This window comes from Cyrtonyx montezumae, unplaced genomic scaffold (assembly GCF_038088225.1).
Source record: "Cyrtonyx montezumae isolate F1298 unplaced genomic scaffold, pur_monq_1.0 scaffold_3, whole genome shotgun sequence".
In the NCBI taxonomy this organism is placed as follows: Eukaryota; Metazoa; Chordata; class Aves; order Galliformes; family Odontophoridae; genus Cyrtonyx; species Cyrtonyx montezumae.
Genome location: NW_027072034.1, coordinates 113632355 through 113652680, shown reverse-complemented (window position 1 = coordinate 113652680; position 20326 = coordinate 113632355). Strand labels below are relative to the sequence as shown.

The window sequence follows — 20326 nt, the reverse complement described above, 5'->3', positions numbered from 1 at the left end:
TAGAGTAGTAGAGTATTGTAGAGTAGAACAGAATACAGTAGACTGGACTAGAATAGTTCAGCTAAAAGAGACTTTCAGAGATGATCTAGACCAACTTCATCACCACTTTCCTCTGTCTTCACTAGAGGTGGTATTTCTGTGGTTAACAGTTTTTCAGTAATTTTTCATCTGTGAGTTTGATCATTTTTAGGTGCTGTAAATGTTAAGCAACTGCAACATCCTGCTGCAAAAAGAGTCCCACAGCTTATTTGCAACTCCTCTTTGTCTGGATCCTGCTATCTACCAATTTAATTCGGCTGTCATTCTTTTTCACAGAACTATCGTTAATAGCAAACCCGTTTCCCTGCGTGGTTATGGCCAATTCAGAGCCCAGTCCTGTACACACACAGTTAGGATTCTTTTCTCTCATTTTAGTAAGAGCTGCCACCTGATCATAGGATCAGGATAAGGACGAGGAAGAGAGCTTGGAAAGTTGAGTGTCAAAAGTATGGTACAGGGATCAGTGCCAGTCATGAGCATGAGGATGAAAAAGAAGAGGGCAAGTGCTCTGATTATGTGACAAGAAAAATACACCTTGAAGTTGCATGGGACACAGTTACAATTTGCTAAAATCCCAATTAATTAAATTCAAACATCATTACATTCCTCTTTATACGTCATGCTTCTAAACGTCCTCAGACTTACAGGCTGAGGTACTTCATTTTCAAATACTATTTTTCTGCCTTCATCCTTCTCTTTGCTACATTAATAAAATTAGGATAAGAACAATAAAGTGAAGTACAAGAAAAGAGGCATTGTATTGGAAGCCTCACCCTAGTGCTGGGTTATGATTTATATATATATCATATACAGATCACAACACCAAAACAGTAGCTGGCACAGAATAAGATATTCTGCGGAACATTTCTCTCATCACTTAACCTCTTTTCTTAAGTACTAGCATTGACAGAAAATAATCTGGCTTACTATGTTCTGCTTGGACTGGGAGGAAGTACATAACAGCACCATTACAAAAGCATTCAGAGAATTGGCTAACCAAATCACATAAACCTGACCCCACATTTCCTTTGCAGATGCAGTCTTTCCTGTGTTAACCAAATCGGACTACCTCCCTACCTGACTATTCTAATTGAATAGGCTGCAGTCCTTACACCTTCCTCTTGTCTGTTCAGTAACATATTTTCCCATGTTCTTATCAAAATTCCTCCCTGACTCACAGAATATAGTACTGAAGCACCCCCTGAGCTACAGAAAATGTTTCTTGTTCAGTATGGTAAGATGGGAGAAGTTTAGCTGATGAAGCATTTGCCCTGTCAGCATGTCCTTAAAACTCTTAACACTGTAAGAATGCAACCTTCAATACTGTACTGATTTTCTCACTACATTCATTGCGTCTTCCTTGATGTGCCTGAAACAAATCAAAATAATCCTACACTTCTAAATAATATCATAATCTCCACTCCAAATAAAAGATACTCTTCCTTGACAAAAGCACCACTAAGGTGAATATCTTGCAAGAACTTGAAGGTCATATTGGTGGGGTTCATGCCCACAGGCAGAAGCTGCCACTTACACGTACTCCTCTCAGAGACAGACGATGAAAGAAATGGGATCATTAAGTTTGGAAAGGATCTCAAAGATCACCTAGTCCAACTGTCAGCTGATCCCCACTATGCCCGCAACCACATCCCCCAGTGCCACATCCACAACAGTTACAGAACGCCTCCAGGGATAGCGACTCCACCACCTCACTGGGCAGCCTGTGCCACTGCAACACCACTTGTACCAAAATGGGCAAGAACTTAAAACCGGAGGGTTCTCTGTGAAATAAGACCAACCAAATCCTTTGGTCATTCCTTCAGACAGTCTTAATAGATAGCCCAAGTATGGGAAACACCCATGGAAATTCTGATCATGGAATCAGATAATAACAAGTTATTTTTCTCAGATTGGGTAAATAACTTCCTAGCCACAGTTGATAACTTGTTTGCACAGCTTTTTCGTTACTCATTTAGCGCTTTGGTGCTGCAATGAATGCTAGAAGTAGAGAGATAAAAAGGTTTTTAAATCAGGTGACTTCTATTTAAGACAAAACTAGAAGAACTGTGGTTTTCAGGTAGTTCCTCAGCTGAAGGAAAATACTGTTTAATGACCATCATTTTACTATGTCTTTGATTTTTTCTTTTTTTGCAACACAAAGCATAAAAAGACAGGAAAAATAAAATTGCATTGCTGGCACAGAGCAGGACCTTTTCTCGACTTGCAGTTATTTTTCATTACTGTTTTTCAGTTTCACACAAGCAGAACTTTATCCAGCTGTGAACTTTTCCCATGACTCTTCTCCCATTCATGAAAACAGAGTCACAATTCCAGCAGCACAAGCACAGATCAGGATTAGTTTCAGGACAGTCTTTCCCATTTCATGGTGGTCGTGCCTCACATCTAAACTCACCTGGCTGATCCCTTTTCTCACTCTCTTGCTTTAGCAGAACAAGATTAAACATACTGTTGCTGAGACTGGATTAACTCAATCTTAGAAAGAAGAGCATCAGGTTAAAAATAAATATGGGTAACGTTCATGTCTGTAACTATTACACTGTACTATAGATAATTAAGAAAAAAAAAATCAAAAGGGAGGGGTCAATTCTGAGTGAGCATTGAGCCCAGGAGGAAGAAAGCAATCATCCCCTGAAAGCTGCCACCAGGTAAACACCAAAAGGAATCTATCTGCACGTCACCTTGGGGGTGGAGAGGGGAAGAAAGAAAAACAACAAAAACCCAAACCTTTGCTTCTTCCCTGTCACATATCCAGCCAACATTAACAGATGACTCCTGATTTAAAAAAAAACAGACTACTCTCCTCCCGTTTGCTGGTGAACGTACAGCTTTAACCTTGAGTTTAATTCTTCCTATGTGATTCACAGGTTTCTATTATATTGATAGTCCCTTCCCCACTACCAGGTCCTAACTATTTATATGAATGGTTGTCAAGGATACCAGGAACCCAGCAAGGATGTGTAACTTTTCTAGATTTAGAATTTCTAGTGCCTGGGTACTTAACAAAAATAATATTAATTCACACTGAGAAACAACTGTAAGGGGAATTTATATGTTTTTGTCAAAATTATTTCTCTACTCCTGCAGGCCTTTACTGCTGTTGTTCTAACTCATCACAGAAGCACTGGTGACTTTAATAGAATTCTGCCTCATCTCTTGCTTTATGAACAGATGATATCTTCCACACATACATGCAACAAGTCTGGATACAAATAGCAGTAAGCGAAAAGGTTGCAATAGAAATAGATGATTATCTGAACCTCTGGGTCCTGGATAACATAGAGCAAATGCAGAATTCATGGAGCAAGTCACAACTGGAAAATAAGATTAGATATTAAAACGACAGAATAAATAAAACCTCCCAAATCAGCATTAGCATATAGCAAAGCAAAATAACTGCAAATTACTTCTCATCTCTGTAGCAAAGTCTGTAACACAGTCTGATGTTGGTGCTTGCTTTTCTTCTTTTTTTTTTTAAGCCCTTCTTTCCAAATCTATCACCAATATACACACAGATATAGAAAGGGCAGATAAGTGGGAAAAACCTGATTTAAAGATGTTAATCCAGAAAATAACAAAATTAACTGCAGATGCTAAGAGTTAAGCCACGTTCTGTGTTCGCAACTAATCTACTTTATATGGATGAAACTGCAGACTGATATATAAGTAAAATGGACACTTTTTTTGTCTCTGCTGATAGGGGACAAGACATCATCTATATAGCTTCTTCAGAAAATAAATGACCAAAGAGTAATTGATCTTGGAGGAATATCTACTTCCTCTTAGGGCTTTGGCTGGCTTTCCTCCAACAGGTTTCCATCACTCCCTCCTTGCTTAACCCCAGCAAACACAAAAGAACAATTTCTATTTGACTGTAAATCAGTCCTTTTCTTTACTCTCCCTGTGAGACATTTTTAATTCTCTCCACTGTTCCTTGCTGTCTCCAAATTGCTAAAAGATCTCTTTGTTTTTCTCTATTCTTTTCCAATGTGAAACTGGAGAACAGAAAAGACAAGACAGAACAGTCTTAGTTCATGATGCTTCCTGTTGCTTTGAGGACTTTGGCCTCAACTCAATTGTTTTCCCATTGTGGTAGTCAAGAGTGAAGGACCAACAAGAGTCAGAGTGTACTGAGAGAAGCCATTGACAATAAATCATGCACCTTTTGAGTCCTCCTTCTCCAGTATTGGTAACAGTGCAAGTCTTCCTTACAAAAGAAGATAAGGCCTTTCTTTATCCTCTTTTTTTTTTTTCTTTCCTGTCAGTGAATGAATGAAAAGGGAAAGCTGTAGATTGGGCTATATAAAATGGCAAGAAGCCAAAACTTTCTGCTAAAAGTTGACTGATAGGTAGACACAGCTAGAATTTGGCCAACAGTCAAAAACAAATCATGGCTGCCCTTCTCAGTTCACCGGTACAGAAAGATAAGAAAGATCAGTAGGACCCTTTAATTGCTAGTGAACTCAATCAACAAGCTCTTTGTACTAATTCATCAGGGAAGATACAAATTCATGAAAATATTGTTGATGCCAGCTTTTTAATTCTAGTAACTATGCAAATACATGCACATTAGCAGCAGACATTATGTGTTATGCATTTTGGCAAATTTCCATGCGGCTCTTGGGGTTAAAGTCCAGAGGCAACCAATCTGTAGTGCTCATGATGGCGTAGTATTAAATAGGTGTCATTAAGACACACTGGCCAGAATAAAAAGCGACACGATCTCCTGCATAAACACATTATGTTGGATAGACAATAGCCTCTCTTCTATGACAAGAATATGGGAAGTGATTTTCCCTGTAAGATTTTGGACAAGAGCATGTTTTGAGGATGATGAAAGAAGAAAGCAAAATAGGTACAGTGACCGTTATTAAGCAGCAACCTCTGTCAGAAAACTGTAGGTCTGAAGTATTATCATGTGCAGAAAACCCAAATGTTTTGGAAAGGATATATTTCACCCTGTTAAGACTGACAAATCTAGTCTTGTTTGTATCTAATAAAAATCAAAAGGTACCTCAATGCAGGAGTAAGAATTGCAGAAGATGATGATTTGTGGAAGGGATGTAGGACTGCAGCTCCCATCAGACCTCAAAGATCCCAATATGATGTCAAAAAGTGACATATAAACATAAAAAAAGGATTCACTCCTCTACTCAGAATGAAGCCACTAGCTATTATTCAACATCTCGTCAGGAAAACCATCTCACTGCAGAGATAAAATTTTATGTTTTCTACCTTCAGATCAACAAAGGGGGAACTTAAATAAGCTTAAATAATAGAAGCTGAAAATGTTTCAACAAAAAGAGAGGCCCATTAGTGGGTAGAGCACGCATTTCACTGGTTAGATAAACAACACATCCCACTAAGAATTGTTAGTTCTCTTATTTTCAGCAAAAGCAAAGAATTAGCAGGAAAACAAATAATCTTCCATCCTGCAGGGCTGGAGGCCAGGCAAGTGTGAACTTCTTGTATAGCAATAACTGCTGCAAGAGAACAAAAATTACATGAAATGATGCTCTTTTCTCCAACTGTAAATATTATAATAGATCAAAATACTCAAAACTCCTGGAAATTAAGAAGTTCCTGGAATGTATCTGGGATAAGAAGGATAATAAAAAAATAAAACTTATTACTATTATGTACCAGCATTACTAACAATAACCTAGTACAAGAAGCACTACAGCAACAGAGAAAAAAATAGTGTTTATCTTCTTAGACATAAGATCTCTCTTAAACAATACAGAATTAACTAGAAATGTACTAAAAAGAAAATACAGTTGGGAAGACTGGGCTAAACTTTAATTTCATGACACCAGCCTAGCTTCTCGTCTAAATTCTGGTTAAATACTGGTCAATGGCTTCAGGTAACAATGAATTGGTATGAGTGACATTTTAAGGGCGTCCGTGTAGCAGACATATCTCTTACTTTTCTTGAAACTTCTGACATGAATGCTAAGCATTAAGGTAGTCACTGGAACTCTATATAATCTTGTAGGTTCATCCTAAGGACTCTCAGATAGGTGAACACGGATCCTAAATGACTGATTAAAACCATATAGCTAGAAGCATTTTAAAAAGGCTTTCATCTGTGTTAGATAAAAAGCTGTGGAATCCATTCAACCATGAAAAGGCTCAAACCTGATGAAATGGAACAGTATACGAGAAAATTATCAGATCAAAACAATGCTGACTTTTCATCCTTGTTGCTGAAAGGGTGAGACAGTCGTCCTCAAAAACAAAACTTTTGCAAGGTGAAGTCAGTTTGATCCAAAAAGCACTCTCTTCACTAACAGAAAGACAGTTTCACAACTGAGGAATTCAGATGTCTTCATATCAAGTTGAAAAAGTGGTATTTATCGGTGGCACATAATTACTAACCCTACTGTAAGTACCCCCTTTGAAGCAGGAACTCAAAACATTGAATTAGTCTGAATGCCTTTACCCAGGCTGAGATGGCCACAGAAGACCTAAGAGAAGAGTGACTTCACTGCGTGCTGGTGCTATGTCAGACTCAGCATGACTTATAATTAGCAGAGTGGGGGAAAAGCTCCCACATAAATCAAGTATTCCAGGTGAAGTGAACACTATTTTCCACCAAAAGAACTAATATTTCAGCTGTAGTCCTTCAGAATACTTTTTGCCTGTGCTACCTGCCCAGCAGGAATGAACTTGCCTCAGTCACTGCTATCCTCCTATCAGCAATTCTTAGCTGAGGAGGTATCACTATGAGCAGATGAAAAGCCATTAAGACATTAGACTATACTCACGTCTTCTCAAGTTTTCATCTGCTAGCCCCAAGAAAAGAAATTGCCCTGGAACACAGGATGAGCATTAATTCTCCCAGGAAGTACAGGGAATATGCAACTTATACCTGTATGCAAATGAAAATGCTAAACAATTTCCAAGTGTCAGAGAAAAGTGAGGTGAGAATAGCAAAATGCCTGCATTTCTCATGGAAGGATGATAGAGTTCTGCAAAAGCAGATGATGTAATGGAGATATATAGAACAAACAATAGTTGCAGCAGTCAGCTTGAGGCACTTTGTGGTATTAAATTTCTTTTTTTACCACAGCACATTGGATAATTTTTGTAAAACTGGATCATCTTTGGAAAATCTCATGTGCAGTTATTCTTCTTTTCTCGTAACCTGCTAAAATAGCTTTGCCTGGAGGTTCAGCACATGTTGCTGCAGTAAGAATGACATTAGAGAAGCTGAATGCCACACAAGAATCCTTGCTATAGAAATGTCACAGAGGACTCAGCTACTATGATACAAATGTGGGTGATGGCAGTAGAAGAGCAGTGGCTCCTTATTCCTCATTTTACAAATATTACACAGAAGAGTGGCTTCCTGGTGGATGTAGTAAACAGTGAATGTCTTGCTTTTCCCTAGCATCAAGAAAAAGTGGAGCTTCAAAGAAGTCCACAGCTATTAGAGATAAAATATAAAATCAACCAAGAACTCCACCGTTTTCAAAACACTAACGATGGCACAAAGCTTAGGCTTTGCTTTGGAAAAAGCCCTTTTAAAGTCATAATTCATCCCAACATGAGCAAAGCACTAACACAACACACTAGGCAGGCAGGGTCCTGCGAAATGCTGCACCTTCCTGTATCATACTGGACTTCATCCCACTACATCAGTTCCTTACAGTTCCAAGTCGTATATGAACTGACAATCCTAGGAAAAACTACACAGAAATCTTCTGCATAAAACTCTTTGACCTCTGCTGTGTTGTCTCCCTCTAGAGGCAAAGTCAGAAACTGATCTGACTAAAGGTTCCACTGTGCTGGGGATGTTGAATTAACTTTATCTGTTCCCTCCCAGACAGTGTTGCCTGGACGCAAGAAAATATCTCAGCTTACCAAAACCCACTCTGTTAAGGTTCGGTCATTGGTACTAAAAATGGAGGATGAAAGAAGAGTAACATCACCCAATTCTTTGCACATGTCACAACCACAAGTATATTTTGTCATCTATGATTTCAGGCCTTTTGTGTTCATTATGTTCATTAGCAAACGCAAAAAGTATGAATTTTTATGTGGAAGTTCAGGTCTAAAACTAACTCATTCAAGATATGAAACTCTGTACAGTAGTTTGGCTATTGGCTTTTGTTTCAAAAATCTTAAATTTGTATTTTCTCTTTATTTTTAAACTCTATCATGGTTTAACTTGTCAGACAGCTCAGGACCACTCAGCTGTTTGCTCACCACATCCGCCAGGGGATGTGGGAGAGAACTGAAAAGGTAAACTTGCAAGAACTTATGAGTCAAGATAAGGACAGTTTAGGAAGAAGAAAAAAAAGAAAAAACACAAAGAAAATAAAAATAATTAAAACAACCACAATAAAAAAAAAAAACCCAACAAGTAACACACAACACAATCACTTGTCACTAGCAGAGCCTAAGCAATAGCAGGTCCCCACAGTCAACTCCCACTAGTTTTATTGTTCAGTATAATATCATAGGGTCTGGAATATTCCCTCAGCCAGCTTGGCTCAGCTGTCTTGGTTCTGTCCCCTCTCAGCTTCTTTGCATTCCCAGTTTCTCCACTAGCAGGGCAGCACAGGAAGCTGAAAAGTTCCTGGCTCTGTGCAAGCACTGCCCAGCAACAACTGAAACACCACTGTGTTATCAGCACTATTTTTCATCCTAACAAAGCACCATACCAGCTACTGTGGAAAAATCAACTGGGATGAATGCTCTTGAAAGGGTAGGGAAAAGCAGCAACCCATGGCTTTGATTTCACTGACATGTACAGTAGACCAGCTTATAGAAAGGCATATTAGTAAAAGGCAAGCTTACCATAACACAACAATATTTGACCAAAAACATAGTTGTGTAGAAATACTTTCACTAAATACCTACTACTACATGAAAGAAAACAAACAAACAGGTGCTGTTTCACATCCTGTATTGTACCAATAACAATTAGATCTTGCATGTGAAGTGGAAAAGAAAGGAAGAAAATTAGTGTATGCTTGCATTACAACTTTGTGAGTGCCTCTGGGGCATACAATGAACTACTTAACAGATAAAAAAAATTATGCAGTGCCTGTAAACAGTATGCAAATAAGATTTAACTATTCTAGTTAATGATAGCTAGCAGCCAGTCACTAGTCCTGTGAATATAAATTTTTATGGCTGATTGCTTCTGCAAATGTCCAGTGTTAACTTCTTGACCAGAAAGAAGGTGGAACACAGGAGAGCGCTGGCCAGTTTTACTGTTCAAGGATGCCTCAACACTGCTATTATTGTTGTTACCCTCTGTAGAGGATGTAACTGACACTAAGCTAATAATCTGTTCATTGATTATCTCACGTCCTTTCAACTGACTATCAACTCCCTCTCTCCCACATTCAGGAAGTAGTATTTGAACTTCCGTATTTGCCTGAATGCATTTCCAAAATTGATATGAGGGAGTGTATGATACTCACACTGGACAAGCTTTCACTGTTAACAAATAGCGCCATGCCAATTGATTGGCTTCTCATGTTAATTGTTGCATAGACAGTATGAACAGAGAACATGTTGAAAAAAGATAACTACTTATTAGGATCTTGCTAACTTCTGCATGTCTATTGAGCAGGACACTTGGTTGCTATTTGGATACTGAAGGGAGTCTCCATTGCAAGGGTCCTAGCAGGTGCATCTTAGTTGTACTGAGTAAGACTCCCTATAAAACTTGGTTCTGTCCAATGATTACGACCCAGCTGGTGTGTGGTCCTAGATGAGTACTATGGCACATGCATGATCCATCACCTTAAACTACATGCAGAACATTTCCTGTGTACAAAAGACTGTTCTGCCTGATCATTTCTACATATGTAGGTACTGTTTCAATTGAATAACTACAAGTGTTTTACTGTTGTACAATTGATTAATTTTGCAGCAGGAACTTCCTGGGAATCTCTGGGTCCACCAGATTCTCTGTTCAGGATGTTAATCAACACATTTAAGCATACAAATTGGTGTAGGCACAGCAGGGACTGGCTGGGGAATCTCAAGAACTGTCTGAAAATCCCACTGGGAGAGCTCCTGTAACAATCTGTCAAATGTTCGTACAGATGGCCAGCAGCTAAATCAATCATCTAGTTTCAATTTGGTTTGCTGTCTCAAATCACCAGCACTTTATTTCATCTGTACAGGAATTAGTAACTTAGCACACAGGCACAGCCCTGAGACCCAGCTACACTACATTTATAATTGAAGAATTAGATTTATTTTCATTCTTAAATCTCATAGCGCATGCCTGTCTGTCTGACCAAATGTTGGCACATCTGACCAAAGGAACTACCTTCACAGTTGAGATAGATGGAACTTCTAAGGAGTGACTCCTTTCATGCTTAATTTAGGTGCTGTTTATTCCACAAGTGATACCAGCTTGGATTTCCTCTCTGGACCACACCACCAATTCTGACTGAATATATAGACTACTCTAACATTTCTGGCATGAAACTATCAAAGGCAGCATCAATAGTGAGATTTGGTAGTCTGGTGTCTCTGGGAATGACAAAAGCCAGAATATTGGCCATATATGCAGAAAACTGTTGAGCTTTTTAATACATCACCTTCAGATCAAATGCACATCTGCTGCAAAAACAGAATCAACATCCCTGCCTTGAAATTCACAGACCGACTGCAGCACAACTATGGGCTGAACTATTTGAAGGACTTTTCTGCTTTACTAGCGATGATGAGACTGCATTTATCTGGGCCATCAGCATTCACACACAGCAGAGTAGACAACTGCTCCTTCTACCTTCTGCTTCCCTCTGTTCACCTGATGTTGTCAGCAGTCTGTCAGGCAACATCTGGGAAAACAAACCCACCTCATCTATATTCCACACATCACACATTTCATACTGCTTTATCAGCTGCTCCTTCTGCTCTGGGCCAGTACTGATCACAAAGGGTTTAATGCCTTCACTTCCATGTGAAACAACTGGCATGAGATTCCACATCAAATAATGAAGCACAGAAGCTAAGTGCTAGAGTGGGCACATCTTTAATGGACTTTCTCCATGTCAGACAATTGAAAAAACACAATAACCTGCAGTATGATATTTGCAAGCCACGGTTGTGATGGGTCTTTTAGATCAATGCTCCACAGGTATGCTTTTCATTTAATGTTCAAGACGATAATTTTCCATTTCTAGTTATTTGCTGTGAGGCAGTGTTTAATAGCTATACCTACTGCATTAGAACCAAAACTGAATGACGGGGCTATGAACAAACAAAGTGAATTCACACTGCCAAGTAACTTCCAGATTGTAGCCACTGCCATATGTGGCCATAGAGATATGGAAGTGTTACATGCAGGGCATACTGAGTAGAAGCAGCACAAACTCTTCTGACACATCCTCTTACAAGGATCGCAAAGCTGGACACTGCCATGGCCATGCCCTCCTGTGCTTCTTAACACTTCCAGGCAACATGGGTAGTACCTGCTTCTATGGAGAGAGTGAGTGTCGGTTCTATGTCCTGCAGGACAATTATGAACAGCAGTGTCATCTTGCAAAAGGAAACGTACATCTTCTCTAAAATTCACAGGAGTACCTGGCATGGCTCCTTCACAGCAGTGAACAAAGCATAGGTGTGCTTGTCTGCTAGCACTGTTGATATCTGGTCTGTGCTTGTCTGACATCTGGGATAATCAGTACTATTTTGTTTTCCATTTCTTAAAAGAAAGCATCCAGTTCTCCTCTAGAACCCGAGAGAAATCATTTACTACAGAGACTTATTTCCTCCACCATCCTTCAGGACACTGGTTGCTCTAACTCTAAGCTACACAGTGTGTGTTTAAGAACTGCAGGAGGTTTTAGGAAACGTTGCTAAATATTTGTCTCCAAATTTTGTCTTTGAAAAAAAGTTATACTCTAGTGAATAGTGTTGCCCAAACTGAAAACAGATATTTTAAAGCAAACAAGAATAGTGTTCACGGGGAATCTAACATTATGTACTCTCTTCTACTGTCAGAGCAGGAGCAGGAATTTTCTCAGGACTTTAAAAAATTAAGCTTACGTGCCACCTCCTGCTGCATTAGGAAATAAGGGGCTGGAAGCTCATACATATCCAAAGGCAAATAAAACAAACATGAAATTAAGTTTTCTGTACCTGATAAAAATGTACTCCAAAAACAATGAGATGGTAGTGAATGAAGGCTAAGCAGAAACTTCCCAAGCTATTGTTCAGTCTAAACTCCTTTACACGTCAGCAGTTATCAATGACTCCAGGTTTAAAAAGAGCTATAGAAGGTTATTAAAAATTAAGATTCAGTATACACACTTGGTAACACCAGATTCAAAGATCAGAAAAAGGAAAGACTGCAAGAGAAAGGCAGAAAAGTGAAGCACTCCAGAATAAGCTCTATGTTATTCAGCCCAGTGCTGGGAAAACATATCTCCTAAGAGTGCACGTGAAAAACATGAACTCAGAATAATCATTAAATCCTCTCCAGAGGTTACGTAGGAAAAAAAAGAGATGAGCTCCTACAGCTGTTTTTAACCAGTTTATCACTGCTTTTTACTAAAACTTACAGTCTGATCTGGATATGAGCCAGTATCATGGCAGACCTGGAAAGATGCACTTATGCATCAATACCTGCATCCAGTAAGAAAGTGATTCTCAACCAAAAGCATACAGATTATATGCAAGATAGTCCAGTATTGCATTAGGTCACTGGCCACATGAAAATCAAAGTGAAGAGTGAGGGACAAAACAAGACTTTACTCTGTAGCTTCTTATTCGCACAGTATTGCTGCCTAAAAAGCAGTAAGTTAAGGATAAATGAAGTAAGCTCTCATTATTTACTTAGCTACATTGGACCATACCCAAATGACCAGAAGGAGAACGCTAAGAGGTTTGTCGTACTCAGCTGAGAGGCTAATTAAGCACTGTAAAAATGCTAGAATTTATGGAAAAGTAAAACCAATGTAGACATGTACAAGACTCAGAACAAACTTCTTCCTCGCTACGAAGCTGTAAAGAACAGAAGGGAGATCTCTGGGAGATCTCTAGCTAATTAGGTTAATACCTAATGTGGTTTCATATAGAAATCAATAAACCAATAAAAGTAGCTAGAAGTTCTCCCTTTTCCATCTCTTTCTGTAAGAATTTGTATTCAAGATTCCACAACATGACGTGCTTTGAATTTACCCCTTCACTGGGCATAGCAATTTTCTAACTCTGTTTTTTCCATCTTTAGGGGTGTTGTTCAGGACAGTCTGATTAAGTCATACAAGTTATTGCCACCAACTCAAAACACTAAAACCTGAGCACTTCGGTCTACTTCCACAGCTAATAAACATGCAGCTCACGTTCAAAGCTGTGCAAACTTTCTAACTCTATGAGAAGATACAGGCTTCATGTTTAAGTCATTTACCCCTCCCCTCCCCCCTTGGGACACTCCTCCTTTCAGAGCCACTCCTTTTGAGTGGACACCTAGATAAAAAAAATAGCTATTTCAAAATATAACATTGGTAACTTTTTAGGGTGTGTGCACTTACACGGTCATACACTTTTGCTCAAGGAATTCCAAGAGGTTGACTGTTTCCAGTAAAAGTCTTAATATTACTAAGGAAGATATTTATGATTCTTCTAATGGTACTACAAAGTAGCATCCTTATCAAAACATAATGTGACCAGATGCAATTCACACCAGAATCTTCATGGTGGCAGGGAAAATATATAAGCTGCTAAACAATATATATAACATTAGCAGAGTTAGCACACTGATGTTAACTAGGAGATACAGATTTACTAAGTGTAACCGAGATTACAGTTATGTGGGTTAGGATTATTTTTAGCCAGGGAGAATGCAATTCTCCTTCAACTCCCCAGTCCAGACAAATGAACAGAAATGAAACCAGAAGTGCATAAGTAACAGCTGGGTTTGTCTTTACCTTGAGTTCATCTGCATCATAGAAGTCTATGCGCACAGCGGGAACCATCCAAGTCTGGAACAGAGTTGCGAGGATCTGTTTGGCAATTGCGTCTGCGATGAGGTGGAAGTGGAGTGGGTTTCGCCTGACATGGAAAGGGAGAAAAGTGCATTGGTCCAAAGGTTTCTAATTCCTATTGAAAATGGACAACCACGGGACTTAGAAAGTTTTACGCACATCTGAGGTAGCAAGTGAAAGTGCACGTCGCATCTGGTGAAGTACTGCTCTATGGAGAAAATGCTGAGACACTTGCAGTTGGAATAAATTTAACAGCAATAGAAATACCGGAACAGCTGTAAATATGTAAATACAGTGCCTTTGACTTCAGTGGAATGTGTTGATTTATAACAGCTGAGGATCTGGTCCCTCCTACTGGACTCTTAAAAGAAAGGCAAGTTAATTCCCCCCTTTGGGCCTTAAGATGCGAAAGTGATTGCTTTCACTTTTCTTACTGAACCTGGTAATTTATCTCTATGGTAAGAACAGTCTGTGGAATAACTGGAGTAGAGGTGAAGGAGAAAAAAAATCAACTGAATGAGGTATCATTCCAGGACTATTGAGATTACATGGATCATTTCTACAAAGCAAACCTTGGGTATTAACAGCTATCCTATGGGAACCCAGAACTAGATGTTTCAGGTGAGTGCCTTCTAGCTATTGGAATAATGAATACACTTGAGAATGTAAATTTCCCCTACAAGGACATGTTCAGCCTTATTCCTATAAGACAGGCTGAAGAAAAGAGGTACAAATAAAATAGATCAGTTTAAAACACCAGACTTAGGTTCATCTCTGAACTTAGAGTCACTTGAACTACGTCAAAAGGAGAGCCACGAGATGATCAGAGGGCTGGAGCACCTCTCCTCCAAAGAGGGGCAGAGGGAGCTGGGACTGTTCAGCCTGGAGAGGAGGCTTTGGGGAGACCTCACTGCAGCCTTTCAATGCTTCAAGAAGGTTTATGAGAAAGATGAAGGAGTATTTTTTTTCTATTTTTTATTTACAAGGGCATGCAGCAATAGGAATAGCAGAAATGGTTTTAAACTGACAGAAGATAGATTTTGATTAGATATCAGGAAGTTATTTTTCACTATGACAGTGATGAGGCACTTTAACAGGCTGCCCTGAGAAGCTGTGGGTTTTCCATCCCTGAATTTGTCAAGGTTTGATTGGATGGAGCTTTAGGGAATCTGGTCTATTGATACATGTCCCTGTTGTGGTATGGTATAATCTTTAAAGGTCCCTTCAAACAATGCTTGTTTCAGACATATTTCAGAGTTCTGTTTATTCAAACTTCTTGTAGGCTACATTGCTTATGTATAAGTTATCATTATGGTTTTTTTTTAATTAGCTATTAATGTCTTAATGCTCTCCTTTTGTAAGATTACATAAGTGGTTTCACTTATCTGATTTTTAAGCTTCTCATAGAGTCATAAGTAAAGCCAGTATCAACAAGACCAGCAAGGTCAGACAAAGTGTATGGACTTTTCGACTCTAATGTGAACATTGGTATTACAAATACCCCATTTAAATCCCTTTAACCTTGCTTCTCTCTTTCAGGAACAGCAAACAATAGTCTGATCTTTTCTCAGCTTCAGTGGTATAAGTATGAAAACCTGCCAGTGGAAACGAGTCACGATTTGTAGTCTTCCATGTTTATCCCTAACTTTGCAACTTTCACAGTCAGCAGAGGACAGAATTTACAAAAGCCACCGAGACAACAGATGTCCATTTAGCCTTTAGTCCTAGCTCAACCCTTCTTCGATCCCTAGGGTAGAGTATTGGAATCTAATTACTGTGAAATTTATGAAGGTAAATAGCTGTAGTGTCAACAGATTTTTCATCTGAAAAAGTTACTTTCAGATGTTAAGGTGGAATATGACTACTACGCACTGCTGTGCGAAAAAGAAGCCAAGAAATGTATGTTAGTTCAGGCCAATACACTTCCATTATACTTTCAGACTTATTCCAAAAGATGAAGATAATTCTTTCTCTATTTCCTCCTTTAATGAAGAGTAAGTGCCTTTCTCTGTAATGCTACTTTTCTCTGCTTTGATGAGTAACACTGTTTCTTACCTGAAGTTCACAAGAAAACCTAAAAATACATATACATAAATACATATAATGGTTCATAGTATCATAACACACCTCTCATCAGAGGAGACTGTTGTAATAAGCAGTGTATAGCTCGATTTTGCAGTGACAGAAATACTGCACGTGAAACCCAACCCAATACCCAGTAATCTCAGTGAAACTGTTCTATTGTTTTCAAGGGGACTGTGGATCAAATTATATGCTTACAGAAAAGGCAGGAAAAAGGCTACTTAGAAGCCTTATATAAGAGTTAATCATGATGGCAGAATAAATGCAGAGCTGATCTGAGTTTAACAATAGCAAAAACTCTAAGCCATAATATGCCTTCCAAAGAGACAAAGGTCTTTTAATCTCCCACGTGTCCTGGAATGAGCAGAGGAGGAGTTGTAGGTTGCTGAGGTTTGCAGTATCAAGCCGAAAGGATCGCAGAAATTATAACTGCTTCACCAGCCCAGCAGGAGAGAAGACATCCTGGCTCATGCAGATTCCACAGTAACCAGGCTCCTTGCCAAGGATGAATCAGGAAATAGCAGTGATCAGAAAATGTACTTCATTAGCAGAGAAAAGGCCGAAGGAAACAAAGGTCCAAAATCAGTGGAATTGGTGAAGCAGTATTTCAAGGTAAATAGCTATATACTGTCAACACACAATCTATGCAGGTTCTTCTGCTTAGCAGGGTCTGGTATTTGGTTGGGCTATTTCCCAGCTGGTGATCTTTAGTAATTTCTTCTCTTTTTTTTTTTCCAGGGTCATTTATCTATATATTGCGAAGTAGAATGAGTAAAATCAGCTGAAAACAAGAAAGCTTCATCTTTCAAATCACCACTTAATTAAATGGAATTGATAAAAAACATTTGAGGAGAAAACACACTGCTTGAAAAGAAAAAATCTGATACAAAGATCCTCAGATGTTCAGTAGCAGTTTATACTTATCTGAGTGACCCATAGTGTATGAAACTTAAATGGGAACGAGTGGGTGACGTTTTCTTTAGTTCAGCTCCTACTGGGAAAAAGAAGAAAGGAATAGTTGTACTCCAACACAGAAATCTCTTTTAAGTCGTTAGTCTTGTGGTAAAGATTCAGCTGGAAGGAAAGTATGTGTCAGAGGCAAAGCAGAGGATTATCACTTACAAAAATATATCCCTCGAACAGAATAGTGACCTGCTGACATCTACAACTGAATGTGCATCGGCCACACAAAACTACACTCTGGATGAGATTTTAGTTATGCGAAAGGGTAGGCTTGAGTGTGGTGCTAGAATGCAACAGAGCACAGACAGAAACCTGGAAGATGTTCTGAAGGTAACAATATTAGCATACATATAGATGACATTTTTGGACGTCCTGGTGCTTGTAATGTGCAAAGCCCAAAAGATAAGGACTGATTTGAAGTGTTTATGAAACAAGTGCAGGAGCTTAAAGATCAGTCACCCACCATAAAAGATACAGAAGAGAGACTGCAAGATGAGAAACCGTTCTCAAGCAGTACTAAAAAGGAATGTTATTTTTTCTATTATTTGTCAACATCATTCAATCGCTGCCAGAATTAGGGGTGACAACCAAGAAAGATTTCACTGCAGACTTGTGGGGTAAATAACTCCCAAGGATGGTACTTCAAAAGAAATAGTACAGATGATAGTATATTTGAGTAGGTCTATATAGATAGTACACAAATAATACAAAAGAGAAGATGGCTCACCTTTAAGATGACAAGGCTCGCAGGGGACTCCACATAGGAGGGATCTCCGAGAAGAGATCCTTCCCTGGTGGTGGTCAGCCCTTAAATGGGCTTTGGGAGAGGTGGAACCAGGCTCCACCCCTTCCAATCACACAGGTATATCACCTTCACCTGTGACCCCATGGCTGACTCGGTGCTCACCTCAGGTGACCAATCAGTGGTTCAGGCCGTGATTCAGCAGTTCCCATACAAGACTACATTTCATTAGACTTAGATATTTTGCTATATCATTGGTGCCAGAGAAACCATGGAGACATTTTGGTATACAAGATTTACAAATGTGAAATCAAGCTAAAGGACAGCCATACAGAGAGCAATCCTTGGCATAGCTACAGTTTAAGAAGTTTAGGAAAAGGAGGAGATATGCAAATCTGCCAGAAGGAGACTTATGAAGCCCTCACTGGGGTATAAGAAAGAGTGGCATGGCTGGCAAAGAAATATAATGAGCAGCTGAAAACACAGAGGTTTGCAAGTGGAAGTTGAGTTGCATAAAACTGGTTAAATATTATGCTCTCATTAAGGAAACTATTGTGATGGTAGATCAACTTATAAAAATGATTTCTATGCTGTGGTTTCTTGCTGCAGGGGTAACAGATGTATAGTTAACAGAATAAACAGTTCAGATAGTACAGTAGTCAAGAAGTATAAAAAGAAAGATTATAATGGTATAATAAGAGGATAATTGTAAATAGATAGAATGCTCACTCATGTCCAGGCTTACAGTGGAAAAAATCCAAAAGCAGAGATCTCTCTGTCATGGTTTTATGATTTTTGGTACTGGTATTCCACATCATAACATCATGTAGTGCATTTAGAGTTAAAGAGTTAATGCTCCAGCTCCGTGGATCATCGATAGTTCCAGGTATACCTGTCTCAGAAGAGAAGAAGAACTCCATTCCCCAGAGGACTTTGCGATGCTTTGCGTTCTTACGTGTTTACGCTCAGAGGGAAAGATAAAAACTGTCTGCGGTCACGGGACTCTCTCTTTCCTTTGGGATCGACTCAGCAGTGGGTGCTCGCTGCCGTCCGCCTTCAGCGTTAGCGTAAGGCCTTCGGTTTATCGGACACTCTCTCTTGCTCATTTTATTTGATTTATTAGCTTTAATTCCAATTATATTGTATTATATTGTGTTATTTTGCTTTCTGATATCTTATTTAGTAAATTAGCTTTCCTCCTCAGATCGTTGCCGCTGTTTTGTTCCTAGGCCCATCTCCCTTTTCCCTTTCCCCCTTCCCCTTTCCTGGGGCGTGGGTCCGTGGGTCCCCCGCACCAATCGTCACGGAACCGGGCCGAACCTGCCCGTAAACCGTTGACACTCTCAAAAGAGATTCTTGCCCAGTGGCAGTCAGCCCTTACATGAGGTTTAGGACAGGTGGAGCCAGGCTCCACCCCTTCCAGTCACACAGGTACATTGCCTTCACCTGTGTTCCCATGGCTGACTCAGTGCTTGCCTCAGTGATTAAGAAGTGGTTCAGGACGTGATTCAACAGTTCCCATACACTTGCAATAGCAGGGGAGATACAGGGATGACCCAACCATTTCCTTCCATTTATCTGAGTCACAGGACTTCACTACAGGATTTCTATCTTGTGTTGAAGGGAACATGGAATGAAGTCTCAGCAAAAGTGATGATCAACACAAACTTCCTATTTCCTCACTCAAAATGTGAGCTGAACTTCTATTTACCCTTTACTAACAAACTTAAAAACACAGTTGTGTGTTGTATTTATTTTTAATGTACTGGAAGGAACCCACAATGATCACTGACTCCACTCCTGGCTTCTCACAGGATTATGCAAAAAATAAACCATATTTCTGAAAATACTGTTTGAATAGTACCTCTTGAACTCTGCCTGTTCCATGCCCACTGCTCCCAGTGAAGAACCTGTTCCTAACATCCAGCCTGGCCCTCCCTTGATACAGCTCCAATCTGTTTCCTCCCATACGACTCATCTTCCACTGGGCACATCAAGAGAATAAAAGAAGATGGTTACGTTTTGTACCTCTGTAAAGCATAATAATGTAAATGGTGACAGAATGTGCAACTATACAGTAGTATAGAATCAAAGAATTACTTGGATTGGAAAGGACCCCAAGAATCATCAAATTCCAACCCTCCTGAGACAGGCAGGGGCACCAACTTCCAGATCTGATACTAGACCAGGTTGCCAAGGGCCCCATCTAACCTGGTCTTGAACACCTGCAGGTACGGAGTATCCACCACCTCTCTGGGCAGCCTGTACCAGCACCTCGCCATTCTCTCAGTAAAGAATTTCCCCCCTTGAGCTTAAAATCATTCCCTCTTGTCTTACCACTATGTACCCAAGTAAAAAGTTGATTCCCCTTCCTTCTGTAATCCCCTGTTACTGGAAGACTGCAATGAAGTCTCTTCAAAGCCTTCTCTTCTCCAGGTCAATATCTGACAATTCTGGTAAACTTCTGCTTCAAATATAATAGGCTTTCAAGAACTCCAAAATTCCATGTAAATTTGTATGT

At 39.5% G+C, this 20326-nt stretch overlaps 1 protein-coding gene across 1 annotated transcript in view; it reads right to left on the bottom strand.

The window, feature by feature from the left end:
* LARGE1 (LARGE xylosyl- and glucuronyltransferase 1) overlaps positions 1 to 20326 on the bottom strand; it is a 279675-nt gene that overhangs the window by 112893 nt on the left and 146456 nt on the right. Inside the window, exon 5 of the mRNA XM_065743076.1 lies at positions 13962 to 14085. Coding sequence (XP_065599148.1) covers positions 13962 to 14085 — 124 coding nt within the window. The remainder of the gene's footprint in view (positions 1 to 13961; positions 14086 to 20326) is intronic.